The sequence below is a fragment of the Galleria mellonella genome, unplaced genomic scaffold, assembly GCF_026898425.1.
Source record: "Galleria mellonella isolate WM207_F2 unplaced genomic scaffold, CSIRO_AGI_GalMel_v1 utg1260, whole genome shotgun sequence".
Classification (NCBI taxonomy): domain Eukaryota; kingdom Metazoa; phylum Arthropoda; class Insecta; order Lepidoptera; family Pyralidae; genus Galleria; species Galleria mellonella.
In genome coordinates, this window is record NW_026441985.1 from 812,086 (window position 1) to 837,981 (window position 25,896).

Below are 25,896 nucleotides of genomic sequence, written 5' to 3' on the forward strand. Positions count from 1 at the left end.
AGGTGGCTTTTTATCTTAAGTTACCATTTAATGGTCTCTAACTAATATCAATGTGCCATTAAAAATGTTTTTATTGACACGGTTATATACAACTTGAGAACAAGTTATAATAATAATTTATTAAATTAACTAGGGGCTGTGTCATTACTTTTGTTACATAGGTATACAATGTAATTATAATATGAATATATATGATTATAATATTTATAATCCATTTTAGAAAGTTATTTCAAACAGCTGTAAATTAAATTTACGTTATACAAAGGATCCAAATTTACATTCCTATATAACGATTATATTTAAAGAAAATATAAAAAGTCTACATTTTTAGTAAATTTATTTACTAACAATAATATTTCTAATAATGTTATTATTATAATTTTGAAACAATAACCTAATAAAAATACTGTATTCATATTAAAGTAGCAGTAAGCTGCTAGCAACATTGTTTCCTTGTTATATCTAAGGTAATACATTGTCCAAAGAAAGTCTACTGAATGACTCCAATAAGATTTTATTAGAAAAGTACTACAAGTATTTTCTCTTCCACAAATAATTGTAATAAATACCTGATTGATTTCGCCATTCAATGCATTTTTAAAACCTTAAACATATACACTAGTTAAAAGAAAGTTAATAAAACAAGATGTATAGATAGTAGACGAATCCAATAAACGTTACGACATTTTCTAGACTTGTCCGTGCTGACCACATGGATACAGAGTTTCCACTCATTTAGAATGAAACTGTATACGAAACCAATCGTAATCAATATTAAATCAACATACTTTCTTATAAGTTTACAAAACCTATTACATAATGAGTAATAAAATTAAAACAAAATAACATCAAACGACTTAGGAAATAAACACAACGTGTAATTTCACAAATACCTACCTACCATCGAAGTTGTCAATAAAAATCTTACCAAACCTTCATAATGTAGAAACAAGACACGGCGCGGCGTCGACAATGAACTTGACCCTTGAGTTTTGCAAGTTTCGATGCCCACTGGCAAGCGTATTCACTCACGCAAGAACTACTATTAAGCGCGCACGAACCAAACGGAGCGCTGACAAAAAACCAAAAATGTATCCGAATCCTTTCGACAGAAAACATTCGACGATTAGACAAGTCTTGGACCGTTTATTTAAAGACTCGAAACCAATAAGAAATAAAACTAATCTCTCAAGAAAAAATAGTAACAGCTCATCATGTTCGAACTCATCGACGAATTCAGAAAGGCGGAAATACTACGGTCTTAGACTTCTCCCTTGATCGGATTGTGTGCTAAAAAGTGTTATTTGTTTTACTGCTAGCCATCACGTTCCAGTACATTAACAACGGTAAGTTTATGTCTATATTTATTGAAAAACTAAATAATTTAAACGTTGAAGTTAGAATTAAATATAAATTGTAAGTATATAAGCAAACAACATACAATAATTAAACAAATAAGCTATAAAAAGCCAAATAAAAAAGTGTAGCCCGCCTCAGTTTTCTTCTATTCCTAGGGGAATTCCCAAAATTTTTGTAATCCACACAAAAAAAAATGTAGTCAGGATAAATCGAAAAACCAAATTTGGATATAATCTAAAAAGAATTTAACTGCTAAAAAATCATTTTTATATACAATTTTTTTTTTTATTTTCTTATTTAGTCAATGTATGAGTGGTATTTCTGTTTTATCTGAAAGAAATACTTTTGTCATATAGCAATAAGGCATATATATAATAAGGCATAGTCAATAAGGCATTATTTGTTAATTAGTTATGTTCACATCAGATATTAGAGTTTAATTTTCTCACTTCTAAAATAACCTAATTGTAGCATTAGAAGCATCTTGGGCAACGCAATATCATTTTTTAAATGCACGTCGTGACTATTGCAAGAAACGATGTCTAACCACTGAAAACCAGTCGAGTCCGGTCTCGAGTACATATTGCGACACGCGAATAAATAGATTTCCACTTGCATACAAAGGAATATTTACATAATGCAATAACATCTAATGACATACAATAAAATCCATAGGTGCCGTCACTTTAATACAACCTTCTTTCCTTACGTGTTATGAAGATATTTCTTGTGATTTGATATTCTATTTGATAAAACAAGAAGCAAACAGTTCCCTACTAGCTTGTGCTGTTAACCTTCGATTTATTATCGTCTTTAAAACTTTTTGTCCACTAATATATTTTACATTTTCTTCTTCAATCTAAAACTGAATGTAGAATCATTGATTATTAATATTTCTTAGTGAAGGGTAGTTTATAATAATGAATTGCGTAGAATAAAAGCATAACGTCGTAGTTTTTAGCAATAGTACATTACATATAAGAGGTCCTGTCATGGGCATCTCAGTTTGTTATGTGATGTCTATGGTGCTGTTCCTATCTACATATATAAAGTTACTACTTTTAACAGTTGGATCGCCTGTTTCTTTCCCATTCCAAGTTATATAAAAATATATTATCTGTTAAATTCTCAAAGCGTCTATTAAAGAATATTTCTCTATAGAAAAGATTAGTGTAAATTTATTGTAAAATGTTAAATTATTTCATTAAAGAAATAACTGAGTGCAGTAGCCATTACTATGTTCCACCTTGTAAGGTTATATAAATTACTAGTAGTAATTAACCTTAGTTTGTTGTAAAGATGTAAGAAATAAAAGTTTTACTATAAAACTGACTATAAAAAATATACACCGTTATGTTTATCTCTAACAGATAACTTTTTTAATTTAGTTTTTAAGATGAATGTTTCGTTAAAGTTACCGATGCATAGTAGTTATCCTCTTTCAGTAATTATTATTATAGTAAAATTACTGTAGTAAATGTTCTCTATACAATAATAAAGAAATATGATAAGAATCAAGCATTTTTTATAATTTCCAAAAATAAAAGGCAACTATTGGAAAACAATAGCAAAATTCACAGGGACAATATCCAAAGTAGTTGGTGTACCAATCTGTCTGACTAGTGTGTTAACAGTAGCCTATAATTCTTATGGAGAGAGATTTAAATACAGCTTATTAAATAACTATATTCTTAATATGTAATCTTTTCTTGTAATTTTTTTATATTTATAATAAGTTTATTGCTGTAATCTTTTCAATGAAGCAATTTGTCTCAATCTATTTTAGGTATTTGAAATACGAATACCAACCATGTATTTGTATTTTAATTACAAGTAATTCAAAACTGCTCAGCCCTGATTGCAGTAATATTATTAGAAGTATGAACAATTGTTGACAAATACTATACTGTGTTATTTTAATATGTTTTCCCCATAAACTAGTTACTCACAGTTTAAAAATAAAATTTATAAGATTACTGGTTTAACCCACTACTTGTTTCACATAATCGGAATAATTTAATGACTGGGATTTATTTATTTTGATCCCTCATATCAATTTTTTTTTTCAAATATTTCCTATATTCAGACTAGTTATGAGTACAAATGTGTACATCATATTGCGTGTTACAGCGTTTATTTACGCTAATTTCCGAAACTACTTAACTGATTTTAAAGTAAGTAAAATTTGTAAATTTGCTATTGTTTGAGAGTCAGGTTAGTTCTCCTTTGACCGAAGGTTATCTATAAGAGATTGTCTTAGCGATAAAATGGCATTTTAATTTGTACTTTATGCTACTGTATTTCACTTGAATTTTCTAATTGTTTAATAATTTTATATTTCTGGTGCAATAAAAAATTAATAATAATTATACTGAAATTATTCTAATCGTTTTGTTAGTAAACGACCTTATCCCAACCAGTCTGGAACAACATCTCAGACGGTTGAGATCTCAAGGCAACTCACTTGCAGAAAGATGCAGAAAGCGATTCTCTTAGATACCTGAATACTACGCCGGTTTTTCTCCCTGGAGCCCGATATGATCTCCGGCCAACTTTGCTTCTGCCAGGGGTTAGTTTGCCATCTCCTCTCTTTTTAAGAGGGGAAACGTGAATTTTATTTTAAAATATTATAATAATTATGTTTATCCTAATAAAAAAAAAATATAAATCTATTAGTTGGCAGTACAGGGCAAAGCAATGTTTCCAGGTATATATTTCTGTATTGGATAAAAGTATAAGACATAAGGACTAGTAACAATTCTTAATAAGATTAATATAATTTAATTATTAGATAAGAAAGAGTAAGTATAAAAGAAAAACTTGATTAGTTGCCTATCAATACCACACACCGCATGAATAGGGTCGTAAAATATGAATAAATTTTACATTGAGATTCTATACAATAAAGATCCGCCGATAAAGGATTTTTTGATTTATCCGCGGAAATGGGAAGTGTTTGTGTGACTGAAACCTTGGTATTTATTTCTGGTATATAATAACAATATAAAGGTGAAATACGTTTCGCTATATAAACACGAACTGACTAGAATCGAAGACGATACCTATTAATAATAGTTACATTATAATCTGTTTTTTTTAACTATATTTTACTACTTTATAATTTATCCTTATAAACAATCTTGCCGTTTCTATAAAAAAAAAATGACATTAAAGATCTTGTGATGCATCAGTAAGCGTATTGCTTTGCGTAATGAAGTTCTGAGTTCGATTCGCAGTCTTGACAATTTAGAAAACGAACTTTCCTAAATTGACAGGAATCTAATTAATTTGGTTTCTCCCCCTAATTGTTGCCTGATTTCTCATGGCACAGGACATCCTAGTTATGTATATTTACTTATTATGTATATTAATATTAACATTAATAACAACAAGAATTGATTAATAAATTGCGAATATCTGCAATAAAAATATTATAGTGATTGATTATATATATAGTATTAAATAGCAGTTCTTACCCGCGACTTCATCTCTATGACCGGGATATATTATATATATGTAATAAAAAATAGACTATAAGTCCTTCTTAAATATACCAAGATACAAGTACCAAGATGTAATTCTTATGAATATTATAATGTAAAAGTAAGTTTTTCTGTTACTCTGTAACGCCTTAATAACTTAACTAATTAATATGAATTTTAATATACAAGGTTATAAGCAACCTTTTATCCCAAGCACATGAACGAAGACACGGGTGAAAGTTAGTAAACAAATAAGAAAACTCACTTTAGCTTTTATAAAATATTAGTAAAGAATATTTTTTCTATGTCCTTCTTTTATTTTTAAATGACACATTTCGATAAAAAGATGTCAAGATCATTTATTAAATACGCCAGGAATAAAATAAAAGTTACAATACTCTGGGATAGTAACTGGTTATTACTTATATTTTATATACCCTAAGGACGTAAAGTCCATCCGAAAAAACAGACCGAATAATTTGAAAGACGGGAATATTATTAGGCATTTGCTTTTCATCTAATCGTCAAAAATATTTTTGGAATGTCTGAAAATATGTGTCTATCCCATTCGTGTTTCTGCTGTAGAGCAGTTGTGTTTGCATAGCTGTATTTCAATTTTTTTTAATGGGTGTAAATGGAATAATAACCCCGCCAGCGCTAACGGTATACACCGTCGAGGCACTAGTGGGAAATGATAGGTAAGAATGAATACAAATCAATTGGCCAACCATGATGAATTCGATAAGAATTAACCATGATAGTTTCCAGGGGGAAACGCGTGGAGGTCGACCTGAGAGAGTATATTGCTAACAATGGGGCTATTAGACCTCATTACTAATAATCCCTTTTCCCCCAGCTGTATTTCAGTTTGAAAGGTGAGATATAGCAATTAAAATTACAGGGTATAAAGGCACACCACCTTAGCCCCTAAAAATAGCAACAGATGAAAGATATCGTGAATGACACAGTATATTTTGTTATGTCTATGGTACTGTTCATATCTATAGGCGACAATTACCACTTTTCATCAAATGGGCCGTCAGTTTTTTTTGCCGTTTTAAATTTCATAATAAAAATTATATACTTACAGGGATAATTAAAACTGATTCTAAAATATTATAATAAAAAAATGCCTTTAGGTGTAGTAACTAACAAAAGTATGGTGTTAGTTATAAAGTTATACCGATTCTAAACTGTTAAGTAAGATTTAATCTTATTAAAATCTTCGAAATATCTTTTCAAAGTCTGTTCTATTATTAATGGAGTATTTGAACAGTTTTCTTTTATTTCTAATTTGTGACAAAATAAAATAGTTACTTAATTGTTACCAAGGAATCTACGACAGATTCGATATGATCTTTTGATACTTATATTTATATTTTTTTAACAGTAAATGTTTTCTTTTTAACAGTTATTTTAAAAATTATTTATGTTAAAAGCCTTCTATTCCCTCAGGAAATCAGATAGGGACTTTGAAAATTTTAGAATATACTTGACATTAAATATAGGTATCTATTGTATACGAACTCTTTAATTTGGTATATCTACACCAAATGGGGAAATGGATTATGCATAACAACGGGGCAGTAAATTCATTAAGTAATTTTATGAAGTAATTAAGCCAATAAATTTATCACAAGCCAATGATGTATTCCTCCTTTATCATTCTTCACTAGTACTCTACTAAAGCGAACCAATAGTAGGCTGGATTACCATTCATTTTTAAAAACTTACATCGAGCAATTTTTTATACATAATAATGTTGTTCCATATCCAATTTATTAGTATCCATAGCACAGTCTAAAAAACTGTAAGCCTATATACACTCTACCACGTGTTGCGTCCAAACAAATCTGGAACCTTCCATCCGTGCAAGCGGAATGCGTCGGTCAGACATGGTCGAGTTTCATCATACTTTCACGCAATTCAGTTAGGTGTAATTGCATGTACCAACTCGTAATTTATAAATGTAAGTACTTAGTTAGTAGTTAGCAAACGACCTTAGTATAATTTCTTATATTTTTACTTTATTTAAATCTTTTTTTTTTTTAATTTTATTAAACATCAAACTTTTAATTAAACCCGCTGCTAACTTTTGCAGATACTGAAAATGTGTATTAAATATAAAATGAATGTGCATATTTATTTATTTAACACTTTATTGCACCAATATTAGATATTATGAGTTAAAATAATTATATTTATGTGGAATCAATCGTATGCTACTGAGAGAGCATTGACTCTCATATGATAAGTTAAATCTCAACCTAATGTTATTAAGTATCCTAATACCATAGGGAAAAAATCCTTATACTTATCTTACCTTGTTATTGTGATAATTCCGTTACGTGACTAATGGTATTTTGAAAATGAAAATATTAAATTTTCACTTTCAAAATACCACTAAATATTTCATGTAAACATATATTTCATGTAACTTTTTATTTTTTAATATACACATACAAAACCGCAAGTTATAGGTTGTTTAATTTAAATAGGTATACTCATATTTTAAATTCAATAATTGGCATTTAACATAGATGACAGATAGTTTATAAGTTAATTTAATTAAAACATTAATAATTACGTTAGGTGTAGTTAAATATGTTATTTTGTTTCATACAAAGTTAGGAGTATATATTTGTTTTTCTTTTCTTTTTTTATTTAAATCTCATTGAAATACTCATAATCGTATTAACTAAGTATTAACCTTAGATTATATAGATAGCCTCAAAAACAGGTCGACTTTTCGTCAGTTAATTTCCCAATTAATGACTCGTTTTTTTATTAATGTTCTATATATTTACGCACACAATGTATCTATATTTAATTATTTAATAAATAAAATTAATTTTGCGCATTAATATTGTAAAGAATTTAAAGAACAAAATAAATATAGAAGTTATAAAGGAATCACTCATACCTATTTATCACGCAAAATTTTATGAAAAAGTTGACCTGCTTTTCTCGAAGTATTTGTATGGCAACACTCTATCTACTCGTATATAATCTAAGGTTTTAAGGTTAACATATTGTTTAGCTAGTAAAGAACTGAGTATTAAAATAAATATTTCTTGTTATTTTCACAGGTACGTGACGATGCTGTCGATGGATAAAACCTGTTAAGATTTATGTAGATACATACCTATCTCCACCTGAAATTCATATTATTTGTGAATAATATTTTGTACATATTTTACAAGAGTCTGAACTTTAGAGAATACGTTGAACTTGTTATTATTATACGACTAATAGAAGAGTACTGCTTAAGTTTTATTGTACTTGTTATAAACGTCTACGTTGTTGACACTGCCTAACTACTAGCAATAAAAGATATAAATCTATCTAATTTTAAAAATTGCATGAGATACTTTTAAATGTCTGATCGTGTGTTCTTTATTCTTGGTAAGGTATGGGTGCACTTTACGAGTAACTTTTTCAGTTTTTATTTATGAACTTTCATATATTGTGAATTGTTTCATATACCTTCAAGGTTGATAACTTATATTATTATTTTCCTTCTGTTGTAATTATATACTTAATAGGAAATTAATTATAGCATGATTATGAATTCCAAATTTAAATTAAGACTTTATTCAGGCAATATTAGACTCGATCCAACAATCCAAATCGAACGCAGAAACTCTCTAAAGAAGTATAAGTCTTAAAAGTTTGTAATAACTTCATTGTATTTTTCATTGAATGTAATAAATATATTTGTATATATATATTTTTAATATCACTACTTTTCTAAATGAAAGTATAAAATGAAAGTAAAACTGTAATAAATAGGTATTGTTATGATGCCATTTAAAGCTTTAATAATTGTAAGACATTAAATATTAATCTTAGTAATAAATTAACACATTATTTTTTACAACAATAAATATTTTAAAAATGCAATATTTTTTCATTTTCTTTGAGACCTATAACTTTGTTGTGTTATTTTTTAATCTATGATAATAAAATAGTAACCCCGCTGGCAACCAAATCAGAATAGGCTGGCAGACCACAAATAAAATATGATATAAACAGCTAAGGTGGCTTATCGAATTAAGAATTAATCATAATAGATTCCAAGAAGAACCACATTGAGATCGACGTGCAGGTCTACTCTTGAATCTTATAGCCATATTAATCCAATCTATTTCCAATGACAATTTTACACTGCACTCATAAAACAACAGTTAGGAATTAAGTTATAATTAGGATCAATTTTCAATAGTTTGCTTGGCAAGTTACATTAATATGCACCTATCAAAACAATATGGAGCCATAATGTCGCAAACTATTGCAATTCGAGAGTGCGATACATCTCAATTTCAATCTCGATTTATTCGCATTTATTTCAAGAGTGACCCCACTGATGGGTATTTCCTAGCAGTAAAGCCGATAGATCTAAATAAGGTAGAAAACTAACTTTCCTTCTCACCAGCACTATTGTGTTATCCAATTATATAAAAAGGAAATACCTAAAGGAACCTAATCCTTAAAAATTCATCATCATCTTCCGATCTTTTTTTATATAACCCAAAAACGTAAACCCTCCTTGGGAATACATTTGTTGGTGATATCTGCTCCGTACTGTATGGAGAAAAATATTGAGGAAAAACGGAGCCTTTGGCAGTGAGTAAAGAAAATTGATATAAAAGGAACGAAGGATTTATGGGGAAAGGGAAAAAGGGACGCACGCAGTTGCGGAAGGTTAGAAACTGCCGTACCTCAAGAGGCTGGGGTCACATACCTGTGTTTATTTCATTATTTGATTTCTAATGTACAGTGTGAATATATGTATATTTAGCGGACTTAACACTGGATGGTATTTTCTAGCAGTCAACCATTGAGCAAACAGAGAAGAGACGTCACTAGGGGTGAACACGTTTGGCAGTTACTTAAGAAATATTTTTAAAAAATGTGTAATTGGATACCCACTAGTATTACAAAGAAAAAACTAAGTAATATGTGTGTAAAGATTATTATTAGATAATTCTACTTCATAAGGTTAATTTTTAACTAGGTTACCTATTAGATATTCGTAATTAAATTTACATTAACCGATAAAAAATATGATCTGCTAATTATCTCATAATCACATCCCTACAATACCGGCAAATTTAATAATTTCATACGTTCGTAAATATCCGAGTAATTACTTAATAAACGTCTACTTACGTAGATAATTGAAATTTTTTGAAAATCATAGTTCGTTATAACACTTATTAAGTGTTTTAGTGGCATAGAATGACGAGAAATGGGCAGAAGCGTTCCTCTTAAAATATCACCAAAGCCTAACAGTGGTTGCCAAGCTGCCTGCTAAGCGTGGCAACTGTTGGCAAAACCACCCTTATTGGGGAGGCTTATGTTCGACAGTGGACAATTAAAAGCTGATATAATGGTAATTTTACTGGTTCTTACTTTCTTAGTACATAATGTGAGCAAGTTACTTTAAAAAAGTGTCAGTGTAAAAATGAAAAATAGCGTGAAAATGACAGATAACACGCGACCTATTCTTGAATGAATAAAGACTCGAAATATTCCTTCCTAGTATTTTTTTTTAATTGTACAACACAGGAGAATAAGAATAAAAAAGATGATAAATTATGACTATATGGGTAAAAAATAAATATAACCGTCCGCAGATTTAGAAATTTTGCTTCAAATTATTTCTACCTACAAAATAATAAAAACTACAAATCTCGATTCTAACGCCATCTAGTATTTCATGCCTCTTTTTGTTCAGGAATCAACTACCTTAAGCTACGTTGGTTCGGGCATATGGAAAAAAATGGATGAGCATAACACCTCCTCAGAATTATTGTACCTAAACTTTTGTTTTATATTCTGCACCTAGTTTACTCATTACTGTTTTAAAGTAGCAGGCTATTAACGAAAAATCCAGCATAGAAATACAGATTCTCTGTCGAATAAATTTGACAAGGTCTGTACGGGCATGAAAATATTTATCGGTTATATCCAACAAATATTTTTAAGCCCAAAGCAGTTAAAAGTTTAAAAATAAATCAGCAAATTAAGAGACTTAAATCCTAAACAATTGAAGGAAATTACACGGTTTTACCCGCGTAGAACTTGTCGTCTGTTTGTTATGCATCTACTAGTTGTGGACATGTCGCGAGTAACATTTTCAGGTTATACTAGTTTTAATTCTTAACAATGAGAACACACTCAATAGGTAATAATAATAATAGGTAGGTATTAATATGCAACTCGAATGTGCTGAATTGTAAATTTGTGTGACGGAAATAAAATTTAATTAAATATGTGCTAAAATTAATATGGGGGAAAAATGTAATTAAAATGTACTGGTATCAATATCAATAAGAACACCCAGTAACTACGTGCGAGCACGCAATATTTACACTGCATTTATTTGATGTTCCGTTAAAAAGAACAGAATTCGTCAAGCAAGCTCCTCTCTGTCCTGCATTGAAACTACTCAATGATATTTTGAGATAGTATCCACAATTAGATGTATTTGGCTCCAACTTGCTGAAGTTTCGTCGGATGACCACAGAGTACATGTTTTCAGATATTTAAGATATACATTTTATTTCTATTATTATTGTATGGTTGTATGGCATTTTAATCTTATTTTATCTTATATTATCCCTTTTAACTATAACTGTAAAGTATGTATTATTGTATTAATGCTTTCCAGGTTGAGCGTATTGAGAGACTGTATATAAATATATAAATAATATTACTATATATGTTCATGGACTATGAACTTGAATATGAACCATTCGCCACCATGAACTATACAAATTATAGTGTAATGCCTAAGGTAATGCCCATGGCCACAGATTATTTATAGTATAAACCATGACAACTCACGTTTATAATGGGCCGGTTAGAAGCATTTATCGACCTTTGCCCTTGTGATGAGTTGGGAGAAGGGTTTCCCTATTGTTATCAATATCAATATACTCTGTCAAAATGACGTCCAAACGGTCCTTTCTGGAAATCATCGTGATTAATTCCTACATAATTAGCCACGATAGGCCAACTGATGTGATTTCATCCGCATCGTTTATTCTTTAGTAATGTCACTGACATATCGTCATAGTCGTAGAATAGTGACGGATCTTTATATATAATCTTCGTCAGATCCGTCAGTATTCTACGACTATGACGATATTTAAGATTATTTTCCATTCTGGCCCATTAAAAAAGCATATGTACTCTAAGACATGTCTTAATTTTATCTATTAAAAAATACATTTTAGTAAACATTTAAAACACATCTATCGACCTAATTAACAATGTTAGGCAATAATTATATAAATATTTATTTATTCCTTAGTACATGTATGTGTACAATTATAATGTGAACTTAATGCTAAAAGTATTCTCTCCCAGTCAACCTGTAGGAAGTGTCAGAATACTCTAATGCTGTACTAGTAATAATTGATATACTTACATACATACTAAAATGTACATACATAAATCAATAGATATATATAAATAACAAATATACTTACACATATACAAGATATACTTACTATATTATACACCGAGATAGAATAATAGATAGTATATTAAATATCTAGAATGTTATTTTTATTTATAGCACGTGTAATATATATATTTTCGCATTTGTGGTCACAGTGACCTCGATGACTCAAAGATATTTTTACTTCTATAATAGGTACCAAGAAATAATATAAAAAATCGAATTCCTGGTAGTATTCCATTAAAACAACTATATTTATGGTAAAACCTTAGGGTAAAACCTTATTGCGTTAACTACCAATATATCAACTTTTATATACTTCATTTTTTATTAAATACAATGAACATTGCAGTCTATAATTAGTCCACACGTGTGGTTATTTATCACTGAATATTCATAAATGTTATTACTATGTAATATTTAATATACCTAATATTTAATACAAAAAGTATAATTATTAGGTAGATACGTAGTAATATAATTTTAATGAAACATAATATTTTTCCTTAATTACGAGTTCCCGGTTTCACAAAATTATACACTATTTTATACACTAGTGTAGAACCAATGAAAAATAATAGGCGCAAATGAAATCACACAAAATTATAGGCGTATTTAAGGGGGGACGAAAAAGTAGTGCCTACTCCAGAATTGTCTATGCACATCACAATATGCACAACAAGCTTCTCGAGGACATGTCGAACAATATGTATGCGAAAAAAAATCTTAAAAAAATACGCCAAAGAGAAATATCGGGTTGAGCGCTGTCAACATTGATCAGGGGCTTACCAGTAAAAGATAGTAACTTTTCTGTCGTCAGAAGAAGCGTCAGAAACTTGTCTATCTTTGCGATGATAATGAAAATAAATCCCACCCGCGCTATCGGTAGCAATACGCTGGCAGTGTACCAGTCAGAGGTGATGAATGTATAGTATAAAAGCTAATAGGTCTCTAATAGGTATTTAGGTACTCAAGTAATTAATACACTAAACTTGAATGTTTATGATCTTCTTCAATGGACTTCAAAAATAAAGAAGTCTTTAAATCAGTTGTATTCTTTTTATGTTTATTCTATCTCATAACTCTGTTAGTTATAAACCACATTTATTTAACCATTTATAAACAATATTTGGAACATTATTTTTTTTATCTGAAAGGATATACTTAGAGATTGGTTCCATAGAAATTTTATCGAAATCAATTCAATAGTTTAGTTTTCAAATCAAAATAATAGGCTTTACCACAGTTGAAGTCGATTTTTTTTTGTGGAACACAGTATTTAATTTAAAATCAATTGAAAAAGCATTCGAGTCTGATAAAGTACTCATATACCAGTTCATGCACTCGAATACTTGTCTAAGTCCTCAGAGTCGACTTTGTCCTTTTTTAACAAGTGTACTTGAATACCTACCACAGAGTGAGTAATCACTAGGTTATATTGAATAGAAAACTAAAAAAGGCCGGGTCGGCACATCACCAAAACTTAGTACGTAGTAAGGTATATTAAGTCTATGACTAAAACCATGGTTTTAATACCTTTATTTAATAGCAATCAGTCGCATTTTTACGATCATTTTTGCCAGTGTCATGTACAAGAGGCTCGTAACTCGAAAATTATTATTTTTTTACAAGTAATATTCAAAGAACACCACAGTCATAACAAACAATTACGCATTGACCCACGACGTATTAATTTATACTCAAACTACATCTTTCTATTACAATTAAATGTTCACCGTTTCCGCCATTATTTCCAGCAGTACAAATAATCGTTTTAATCTATGTTTATATAGATTAAAAGCAGTAATAACGTCAGTCTTAAAGTGAGTCCACCAGTCCACAGATTATGCGTCAGTCCGATACCCAATTACAGTTTGTGCGTCAATCAGTCAATAAAGACAAATAATAACTTCAAGTTGTCACTGATCCGTCATTTTGATTTCAATTATAAAGTAATTGTCATAACAAAAGCACATGATTACAATTATACTTTCAATGAATTATATTTTATTTCATTGTACTAAATACTAATTTACTCTGTAACATAATTTAATCGAAAAAAAATTATCTACCTACATGTAGAAAAAATGTTAAAACCTAAGAAATTGGGAGATGACCTCCCTGGATTCGAGTTACCATCGAGCGAAGGGAACGCACAGAATGAACAATCCAGTACCAAGAAAAAAAAGAAGACTTCAGGCGGTTTCCAATCTATGGGACTTAGTTTTCCTATCCTTAAAGGTATCACTAAACGAGGGTATAAACAGCCAACTCCTATTCAACGTAAGGTAATTTCAACATAACCTCAACTTTCATACTATACAAAGAATTCTAATAATACTTGAAAAATATGGAAAGAAGTTTATTTTTAGTAATAATAAGAAATTACTTCAATTTTTTTTATATGCCATTACAAAATAACATTGCTTACGGATCAAAGTTTATTAGTTAAAATAACTTGTAATGTTCATTTTTTTGTTATTTTATCAAGCTTGTATAATTAAATTAAAATAGTTTATGAATTATTTTAATGTTGTTAGTCTTGTATATAACTTTTGTATCTACTTAATTTACAGACAATTCCACTAGCTTTAGAAGGCAAAGATGTGGTTGCTATGGCTCGGACAGGATCAGGCAAGACAGCATGCTTTGTGCTCCCAATCTTGGACAAACTCATAGCACCAGCTAATAAACCTCTGCCTGGGAAAAATTTTAGATCTCTTATTTTGTCTCCTACTAGGGAATTGGCTTTACAGGTAATATCTTAATAATTTAATTGATTTTTTTTTTTTATTACAAGAATTGGTATTCCAGCTTATATTTATTATGAGAGCATATTGTACTATTAAATACTCAATCTGTGATTGATTGATGAATTTAGGCTGGTATTAAATTACAATATCATGAATAACTTATTAAATCTACTGATTTCTTTTGGTTTTGGTCATACTCTATAAATCCACATTAAATCCTGAAAATTTGATAAGGCAATAGCCCTTAATCTAAAAGTATCACTCATTTCTTACTATACCTAAAGAGAAGCATTGCCTTACTTAGCAAAGAGTGCTCTAGTTCCTTTATCTTTTAGATCAAAACATTTGTAAAATAAATTAGTTGTTTAATATAATGTAGAAACTAGGTTTGGAGATTATTCTTTTTGCCTGAATATACTGTACCAATTTAATTTATTTCTATTAATAAATAAAAATATAATTTATTACAGACATTAAGGTTTGTCAGAGAACTTGGCAAATTTACAAGCCTCACTTCAGCAGCAATCCTTGGAGGGGAGTCTATTGAACAACAATTCAGTGTCATGTCTGGCAAATCGCCTGACATTGTTGTAGCCACACCAGGAAGGTTTCTTCACATATGTATTGAGATGAGTCTCAAACTGGATAACATAAGTAAGCCTTTTATAATCAAATAAGCTTAAGTGTGTTCAGAAAATAATGCTAGTTTTTAAATTTCGGGGTTTGTAGACTTTTGATGTAATTTTTTTTATTTTACTAGTATATATTCCCAAAAAGGGTTGACATCAGGCAGATGGCCAGTCGTAAAACTAAGCCAAATATTTTTGTAATATAGATAAAAACATATTATACTAGCCCCATATAATAATTGGAATAAAAGTAGGAAGAAGAAGAGGTATATATTCCCTGAAATATGATAACATTTTAAACTATTCAATGTTTACCTTGTGCCAATTGCTAAGGTTAAACACATTTTTATGAGCGGCCCGATTTTCATTTGTCAAAGGTTTTAAATAAAAATTTAACAGTTAGATAAATGAAACAAAAATATGACCAATATTATTAGAATTATCAATTACTTTGTCTACAATGTTATGTCATAGCAAATTTTTATTTTCATAAACATTAAAAATATTTAATAAGTTATTTTTAATATTTATCATATTACTTTATCGTTTTGCAGATACTGTAGTATTTGATGAAGCTGACCGACTATTTGAACTCGGATTTGGTGAACAACTGAGAGAAATTGTCGCCCGTTTGCCCTCTAACCGTCAAACACTCTTATTCTCAGCAACATTACCGAAAATGCTTGTAGAATTTGCTAGAGCTGGCCTCTCAGACCCCGTACTGATCAGATTAGATGTGGACTGGAAACTACCATCAACATTGTGGCTTGGTTGGCTTTATGTCAGGGCAGAATTGAAAACAGCAGCTCTATTGTTATTACTGGATAAAGTGTTGACACCACAAACACCTCAAGCTGTTGTATTTGCTGCTACCAAGCATCATGTTGAATACTTACATTTGGTAACTAATTTATTTATTTAAAACATTCTTAAACTAATATTTACCATAAACAGATTAATATCGAATTCAGTAGCATTCTTCTCGAGACTCTCCCTGAAGACACTTCTTGTTAGTAATTTTTTTTTTCATAGAAAAAACTGTGTGTGTATACTCAATTATTGAATTGAGTTGAAAAATGTCATAATTTTCCAAGCTATCCATACTAACTTGATACCTAGGTTCCCCATATTAATACAGTGGACTCTTTTCTTTGGGAAAAATGTCCAGGTAATTCGCAGGTAGAAATTTTTTTGTGAAATGGTGCTACTCATACTCTTTTTATTTTCCTATCCTATATAAATATGGAATCACTAAGGTTATTAATATTTTATTAAAAGCAACAATTGTGTTTCTTGCCTGTTTTTTTTAGTTAAAATTACTCTCCAAACTGGACGGTAAATTATTAAAAATATGACTATTCAAAAGTACTTTTTATTAAGTTTATTTGAATAAAAATAATTTATTGTTATAGTTAGTAACTAATTAAAAGAACAATAGGAATCAGTAACGAACTTTAAAAAAAGAGCGAGCACAAAAAAAGATCATGCAAAGGTTGCGGTGTCACAGTTTTTTCTGCCTGTAAAGCCCATCATCTTTCAATAATTATAATAACTAATTACATACTATTTTTCAGATACTGCAAAAAGCTGGTATATCATCTACATATGCATACTCCGGTCTCGATCCCTCAGCCCGTAAAATTGCACTCGGCCGATTCACAAACAAAAAATGCTCTGTCCTCCTCGTCACAGATGTGGCAGCTAGAGGGCTCGACTTGCCCGCACTTGACACTGTGATCAATTACAATTTCCCTGCTACACCTAAACTGTTTGTACATAGAGTTGGTTAGTATAATATTCTATATCCCATATTCTAAAATTAGCTAATGAATAGTACCCATGACATTGTTCATGATATTTTTCATACTAAATCATCATCGCGGCCATTATCTTTTCACTGCTGAACATAGGCCTCCCCCATAGACTACCATAAGGAACGGTTCTGTGCCACCTGCATCCATTGATTCCTTGCAAATCGTTTGAGGTTGTCACTCTATCTAGTGGGGGTCATCCTACACTGCATTTGTCCGTACGGGGTCGCCACTCAAGAACCTTTCTTCCACATCGATTATCGGTTCTTCGAGCTATATGACCAGCCCATTGCCACTGCACCTTACTTATCCTTCAGGCTATAACTTTGGTTCTTTTGCAAATATCCTCATTTCGGTACTTCATACTAAATATCTGTACCAAATTTGACGAATATTAATTAATTAAACCATCAGCTCATTAAATGTAATAAATGTAATTGTCTTTAAACAGACATTTTGTACTCAGATGAATCATACATCATTACATTTTTTGTGAGATGAAAATGATATGTGAGATTAAAGTCAAGTCAGTTTCAAGTCAATATAATTTCTGGTGAATTCATCATAATGAGTCCATTATTGCGATTTCGCCAGAAATTAATCACTTAGTAGATAATAATTTTCTGGAATGAAACTATTGTTACCTTCTAAGAATGCTACAGATTATAATGATGAACAATATGTACACAAGCAAAATGAATGCTTAATTACATAAAAGCAAAACAAAGAGGCAACAGTGGGCGGCCTTATCGCTAACTAGATAGCTATTTATTCCAAGCAACTAGGATGGCGAGGAATAATTAAAATTGTGTCTGGTCAAGTCGTAACAGAAAAATAACTGAAAAATGGAAGTCGATCTTATCGAGTAATGGTGTCACTAGTTCCCGGTACTAACAATCCCACAGAACTTAAATAGTGGTCACATCTAGTAATTATAAACAGGACGCAGTGCTCGAGCCGGTCGCGCGGGCCGCGCTTGGTCGCTACTGGCTGCTGCGGACCTCGCGCACCTGCTAGATTTGCAACTATTCCTCGGCGCGGAGCTCTTGTCGCCCGCACAGGTACGTATAATGCGACATAGACTAATAGTATCTAGATTGAGTGTCACCCTACAAATACTTAGACAAAATTTTAAAATTAGAGGTTGCTGATATATAATTACAATATCTATATATTGACCTAACAACAGGTATATTTAATATTGGGTATCCTATATATAATATCGAAATGAAAACAACAACACGCCTTCCAAGCATGTCAACTATTAGCAAATCTCTTCTTATAGGGAAGGTTTATGTCCAGCAGTGAATAGTTAACAGCTGAAATAATAATAAAAATATCCACTGACAGGTCACGGAAGTGGGTCCCGCCTGTCCTAGTGGCGTATGGGGTATCATGCCGACGAGTCAACTAGAACTTCGACACCAAGACGTCATGAGTTGGGAGAGGGATTACTCTGAAATTGTAAGTTTAAATTCATTTTCATTCTCAAGACCTAAGAAGAGATTAATCGATACACAATTAATAAGTTAAAAACTCGCAAGAAAGGCAAACTTAACAAATGTAACTGAAACTAAAATTGTCTACTTATTAATATATTAACTTAAGAAACATAGTTGCAGAAATAGGATCTTTTACGAACGTTTTACAGAATTTAAATATTAATCTTCCTGTATAATTTACTTTAACTTGAAAATTTATTTATTTACTAAACTTTAATACGCCTAGATACATATTATAAATATATACCATTTCGTTTTAGCCAACCTATACCTTCCACCCTTTATTAGCCTTTTTGCATCGTTTTTCTACACAGAATGGCAAACACGCTGACGGCCATCCTGATAGAAAGTACTAACATTTGCCTATAGACCTGAACACCACCACAGACATGACAAGACACTGTGATGCCCATGATACTCTTTGAATTTTATCATTCCTGAGGGCTATAATGTTATGCCTTTGTACTCTGTAATTGCACTACCATCTCCCACCTTTCAGACTCGAGCACTGCTGTTTCACGGTAGAGACCTGAATGAGACAGAGATACCCAAGCAGACGACTTTTGTACCTACAGTCTCCTTCTAGAATAAGTAGTAGTCTTACAGTGGCCATAAAGCATTAAAAGTTGTCGAAATGTCATAATTCCAGGAAGAAGCAGCCAGGACCTGTTCACGTGGGTTACAGCAGTACGTGAAGTGGCGAGAGGCTGCGTCAGCTGAAGCCAACAAACGGGCTAAGACGATCACACCGCCGGCACTCACACACCCATACTTGCTCGACAATGTTGGGGATGATGCAAATAAACTCGTTGAACAGCTCAAGAATTATACACCTAAGGGGGTAAGTCATGTATTTATTATACTACCAGTCTTTACCTGCAACGTTGTCTGCGTAATTAGAATATAGATAGATTGGTAAGAAATCATCTATACTTAATACCTCGATCTATCTATGTCTTTTAAATATTACGATGCGTTACATGGGCGAGAGGAGAGGGGTTCGAATAACGCGTTACGTAACATTGTTTTTTTTTTATTTAAATGAAATACTAGAGAATTAAACTCACCTAAGTTGGCAACCCTTTTCATTTATGTTTTACGTGTCATGGGGAAGGGGGGAGGTCAAAACCACAAATTTAAGTTTACTTATCTTATAATTTGTTTTTTTTTTATTCTTTTATGTATATATATATATTTATGTATATATATATATATATATATATATATATATATATATATATATATAATTTACAAAGTCTTTTGTAATTACAATATTTTACTTTTTGTTTTAGACTATCTTGGAGTTAGCTGCAAAGAATGACTCACCCATGTATCTAGCAATGAAAGTAAAAAAGCAGGTTCATGGTAAAATGGTGGAGAAAACTAGAGAAAATAAGAAATTACTGGTACGTTAAAAAAATGATTGTAATTCACAATATTATTGCTATGCTGCTAAGACCAATCTTGACAAATGATAATATTAATTATATAAGCTGAAAAACAATAACTGGTAAGAAAGTTGACACTTTTTTTAATAATAAATGAGGTAATGTCACCAATGTCTTATTAACACTGCCACATTACTAATATGACCATATAATATAAACACGGATCATTTGTCCCAAATGTAATAAATAATTATAATATTAACACTAGAATGATTTACAATGTAACTTATAAAATTTAATACATATAATTGTAACAAATAGCATATTAAAGTAGCATTTAAAATTTGTTATTGGATTGTACAGTGAACAAGTATGACAATAAACAAGTAAGACATCTCACCCTCATACCTAATTAAAAAAAAAGTAATCATAACATAATTGTTATTGTTTTAGGCTGATGGAGTACTAGTTGAAAATATTGATTCAAATAGAAAGAAAAAGAAAGAAGTGGTCCGCGATGAGAATTATATTCCTCATGAAGCAAGTGACCAGCACACTGAAGCTGGGTAAGTTGTATATGAATTTTACTGAGGTTTTCCCAAGAGAATACAGCATGGGGTTCTTCAAAAGGGGGGTAAAGAGGTTTCTTCAGGGTCGGCAACGCACGCGTAATACCTCTGGTATTGCAGATGTTCATAGGCTACAGTAACCACTTACCATCTGGTGGGCCGTATGATTGTTTGCCACCTCAGTGGTATAAAAAAAAATTTGCGAATTAAATATTGTAATAAGAAACTTTTTTCTTGATCCTTTTTATACTCATTTTTAGTTTCTTTACACATTTTTAATAAATGTATTATATTAGCACAACAATGAGATTGTTAGTAACGTAATCTAACAGGTCCATTACTAGTAATATACCCTAACAGGCCGACCTCCACGTAGTTCCTCCTGGGAACCATCGTGATTAATTTTTGATCAATTCATCACGTTGGCCAACTGAACTGCTTCATCGTCATCTATCATCCATCACTGGAGCCTCGCCAGCGTAAACCGATAGCGCAGGCAAAGTTACCATTCCGTTTTCATTGAGAACACAGCGTGTTTATCGTCACAATATAATAGGAAAGCAAAATTCATGTAGTTGTTTGAAGGGAAGTCAATATGATGTTGTGGCTTTTTCTAAAGGGTTCTAGCTACAAACATAGATAGTGACACTAAAAGTACCCCAATGTAAACGAACTTTGAATGAGGCAAATATTTTCGCTACTAAATTACTTGCCTTTATGTTATTTCATAATAAAAAGCTTTCTTGAACTATTCTTCTATCCTTTCAAAAATACCATTTACATATATATCTGTTTTTGTCAACTTTCTAAACATTTTTTCGAGATAAATTTTATGTAAGAACTCTAAATTTAATTTTAATGAAGAGATAGATATATGAAAATATATGCAGTTGTGATATCTATTGAGAAACATACCGCGGATTCGAACTTTGCACAATATAAACATTTGTATTCATGAATATCTCTATTTGTTTTAGTCTGGAGGTTTTCTATGTGTGTATTTATAAAAAAAAGTACTACTTAGTTTGAAACTAGATGGCGCTGTGTAATATTTATCCAAATTCCTGGTATTATATTTTTTTATGTAACTATGGCGGCAAACAAGCATACGACCCGGCTGATGGTAAAGGGGGTTTACCGTAGCCTATGGACGCCTGTAACCCTTGAATATGAAACAACCAAGGTGATTAGTAAGTGTTCCCCGGCAGCATGGCGGTGAACTTCAACGTTGGTGCAGCGGCGGCCGAACTACAGCTAGCGGCCGACTGCGGACAGGCCGCGCGCGCTGCCCGTTCCATGCAACGCTGGGACCGCAAGCGGAAGAAGATGGTGCACGTCGACCCGGTACGTAGTCAGAAACAAGACTATAATTGAAGACTTTTGTTTATGATTAGCAAGCCCGACAGATGTTTTGTCAAATGTTATTGGATTGTGACAGTCTATCTGTGCGATTGAAAAATGTCAAACCGCGCGTTCACGGCTGTAGTATCACAACTACGAAAATATTTCCAATATCCGCCAGCTTTATTTGGCAACATTTTCAAATAACTTTATTCATAATATAATTTTGAAATAGTTCTCTAGTATTGAATATTTTTTTTTTTATAATGGCAATTAATTTGACAGCCTATCTAACGGAAAACTGTAACTGTCGTCTTCAAATATGAATAGTAACATGGACTTTACAGAAAATACTGAAATACTGTATCACGCATAGTACAGTTCTCTTTCCTTCCAACCGTCATTTTGGCCTATAACATCACGAATCCAACTTGTCATCTCATATGTCTAAATATTTTGTCACGTATTTTCTATGATTTTTTTCCGATTAGATAAGTAATTATATAAATTTCGATTGCAGGACGGTGGTCGCAAGATGATCCGCACAGAGAGCGGCGGTCGAGTGGCGGCTAGCTTCCGCAGCGGCCGCTACGACGAATGGCGCCGCCGTAACGCGGCCGCCGACGATGACGACGACGACGACGATGCGCCTGCGCACCGTAATACGAAGAAACCCGGTGAGTAACAATATACTTCAGGTAACACTCATTGACTGTAGAGTCGATTCCTAGGCGCCATTCTCTAAATAATATTTTGATAATTTAATTAAAGAGCACTATTTTAAGGACCATCGTGAACTAAATTTAAAATAATATTTACAGTTCATATCTATCCTAAGAACAATGACTTGGTTATAATATCAGATTATGTTATTAATATTAGAGATAGGTTTAGAACATACTCATGTAATCATCATCATCACGTCAGCTTTCAACTGTCTACTGCTGAACATATCTCCTCCTTGGACTGCCAATAGTTGCCACATTTGGCAGGCAGATTGGCAACCATAGTTAAGATTTGGAGATGTTTTAAGAGGGATGCTGCTGCCCATCCCTTGCTCTCCCTTAGTCGCTTCTTACGACACCGATGAAAGGAAAGGGTAACTTTTTCAATGCTAGAAACACATGAGAAACTCATATGTAATGACATACATTTAGTAAGTTAATTAAAACATGTTAGTAGCGTTTTAGTCAAGTCACAAAGTGGCAAGCCACAGATATTTCTTAGGTACGCTCCACAACTTTTAGTTGCTTTGTTGTTCAACCGACTTAAAAAGAAGGATGTTCTCGATCTGTGTGTTACCTCATAACTCCGTCAATTATAAACAAGTTTGGAAAATTCTTTTGGAAGTTTATTATTCATAGTAATCCATACAATTATATTCAAAATACAAGTATCATAATTTGTTGAAGATATTACGTTTAACCATTCCGAATACTGTTGTACAACAATTAAATGTGTATTTGTGTCAAGTACTTAACTGGTTTTGCGATTACATATTTTTCCAATGTTTAAAACTAGCTAATGGAATGCAATGCTTATAGCTCTTTTGTAATATGCATCCAACATATTGATTTAATTATACTCTTATGCACATAATAGTAGAGTCGGGTAATATAATAATAATACTATTATAAATAATATTGGATAATAGACTTTTAATATATTCGAAAATAGACATCGGACCGATATGGGTGATGACCTTTTATCCGCCATCAAAGTCTGGAGGAATCCAATATATAGATTTGAATCGGCATCTATATTACCCTTTCCTACATAATGGTAATCGAAAAACTTTGGATTATTTCAAATACCAATTCACTCGTGTATTACACAACGCCATCTAGTTTCAAATTAAGTAAAACTATAAATAATAAAATAATACTTTTTAAAAACATAGATAATACCCAGTCCAATATAAACACAAATGTATATATGTTTGTCGCTACATAACCAAGGTCATCGAGTATAATGATCTGTTTTTTTCTCTACTCATATTCGTAAACAATTTTGATATACTTTCAAAAGATCAGTGCTACTAACCGATATTAATGCGCCAGCTGTTTCTGGCTTAATGCTGAGATATGGATCGCTCTTTTCCACCTACTTCAAAAAGAAGTTTTTCAATTTAGTTCTATTTTTGTCTCATTACGTCATCAGTTATAAACTGATTTGGATTTTTTTTCTATCTTGAAGGATATACTTTCAATTTGGTCTCATAAAAAATTTATCAAAATCGATTTAATAGTTTTGTTATATACACATGTTTTATGACCAATAAATGTTTTCTATTCTATTTTGAATTTAAGTATTAAAAAATAAAAGTAAACGTGTTTATCGTTTACAAAGTAGATGATTGATTATTACGAAGTATCTTGGCGATTTGTGAATTACGTTTTATACTAATTTTTAATACAAGAATTCAAGTTAATGCTTATTTGATTGTGGTTTTTTTGAAAAAAGTAATCATCACTACAGTCGTTGTCTCTTTGTAAACATTTTTTATATTATGTTTATATGTGTACGTATGTTATTAAATATATTTGGTTTTAATTATTTAGTATATTTTTTCCTGTTTACTATGTAATTACTATTCAATTAAACATTATAATTACTGTTTATATTTACAGTGTCAGAGTTCCGGCCTCATTGGGTGAAGCATAACGAACGCGTTGCCAAGAAAAAGGCGGAGGCGTCCTCGAAGGAATTCAGCGACAAACACAAGATCGTGAAAGAGCGTCTTCGAAAGGAGAAGATCAAGCAGAAACTCAAATACAAAATGAAGGGCAAGAAAAAGAGGAAGAAATAATCGGTGAATTTGTACAAACATTTTTTCAAATAATAAATACAAATATACAATTTATGTATTTTAATACAACATCCATTCCTAGACTGTTATTTTCAACCGACTTAAAAAAGGAGGTTCTCTCAATTCGGTTTTCTTATGTTTGTTACCTCATGACTCCGGCAGTTGTAGAGATTATTTTTTTACTTGAAAGGATACGTACTTATAGATTAGTTGCATAGGAATTTTATTAAAATCGGTTTAGTCATTTAGTTTTTCAATCAAAATATTTTGCCACAATTGAAGCCAGTTCTTTTTTGTGGAACATAATCTTAAATTATATCAGATATATATATATATATATATATATATATATATATATATATATATATATATATATATATATATATTACTGAGGTCTCATTCTTACCAAAAATAGTTAACAAAATAACTACATTGCAATTGGTTTATCCACTTGAAAGTTATTACTGGCACAACGAGCTTAACTTGGAAAAATATTAGCCAATAAATTATTGTTTCAAATAATTAATTTCTTCATAAATGTTAAATCATTATCATAACAGTCGTTAACTGTCCACTGCTGAACATAGCGCCTCCTCTTATTATACTTTGGCCAGTAGTTGCGTGGCTTGGTAGACGGGTTGAAAACCGCAGTTAGCCTTTGCTGATGTATTAAGAAGGACGTTGCTGCCTATCCCTCGACCATCAAGTTCCCTCAGCCCCCTTTTACGACACCTATGGGAAGGAGGGGATAGATTGTTAGTAATGGAGACTAAGAATCCCAT

At 31.3% G+C, this 25,896-nt stretch overlaps 1 protein-coding gene and 1 long non-coding RNA gene across 2 annotated transcripts; both read left to right on the forward strand.

Annotated features, from left to right (window-relative positions):
• Positions 1 to 452: 452 nt before the first annotated feature.
• On the forward strand, positions 453 to 8,744 carry LOC113515483 (uncharacterized). Its single transcript, XR_003402210.3, has 2 exons — positions 453 to 1,346; positions 7,931 to 8,744. It is a non-coding gene; the product is annotated as an uncharacterized LOC113515483 (long non-coding RNA).
• A 5,503-nt stretch (positions 8,745 to 14,247) lies between these two features.
• LOC113515588 (ATP-dependent RNA helicase DDX54) lies at positions 14,248 to 25,164 on the forward strand. The gene is made up of 13 exons (XM_052899994.1): positions 14,248 to 14,600; positions 14,889 to 15,068; positions 15,536 to 15,719; positions 16,249 to 16,595; positions 17,269 to 17,479; positions 18,448 to 18,566; positions 18,856 to 18,969; positions 19,657 to 19,848; positions 20,300 to 20,413; positions 20,849 to 20,961; positions 22,173 to 22,308; positions 22,826 to 22,982; positions 24,936 to 25,164. Exons 1-13 carry the CDS (start codon positions 14,400 to 14,402, stop codon positions 25,112 to 25,114), a joined length of 2,247 nt encoding a protein of 748 aa, XP_052755954.1. The 5' UTR covers positions 14,248 to 14,399; the 3' UTR covers positions 25,115 to 25,164.
• Positions 25,165 to 25,896: the final 732 nt, after the last annotated feature.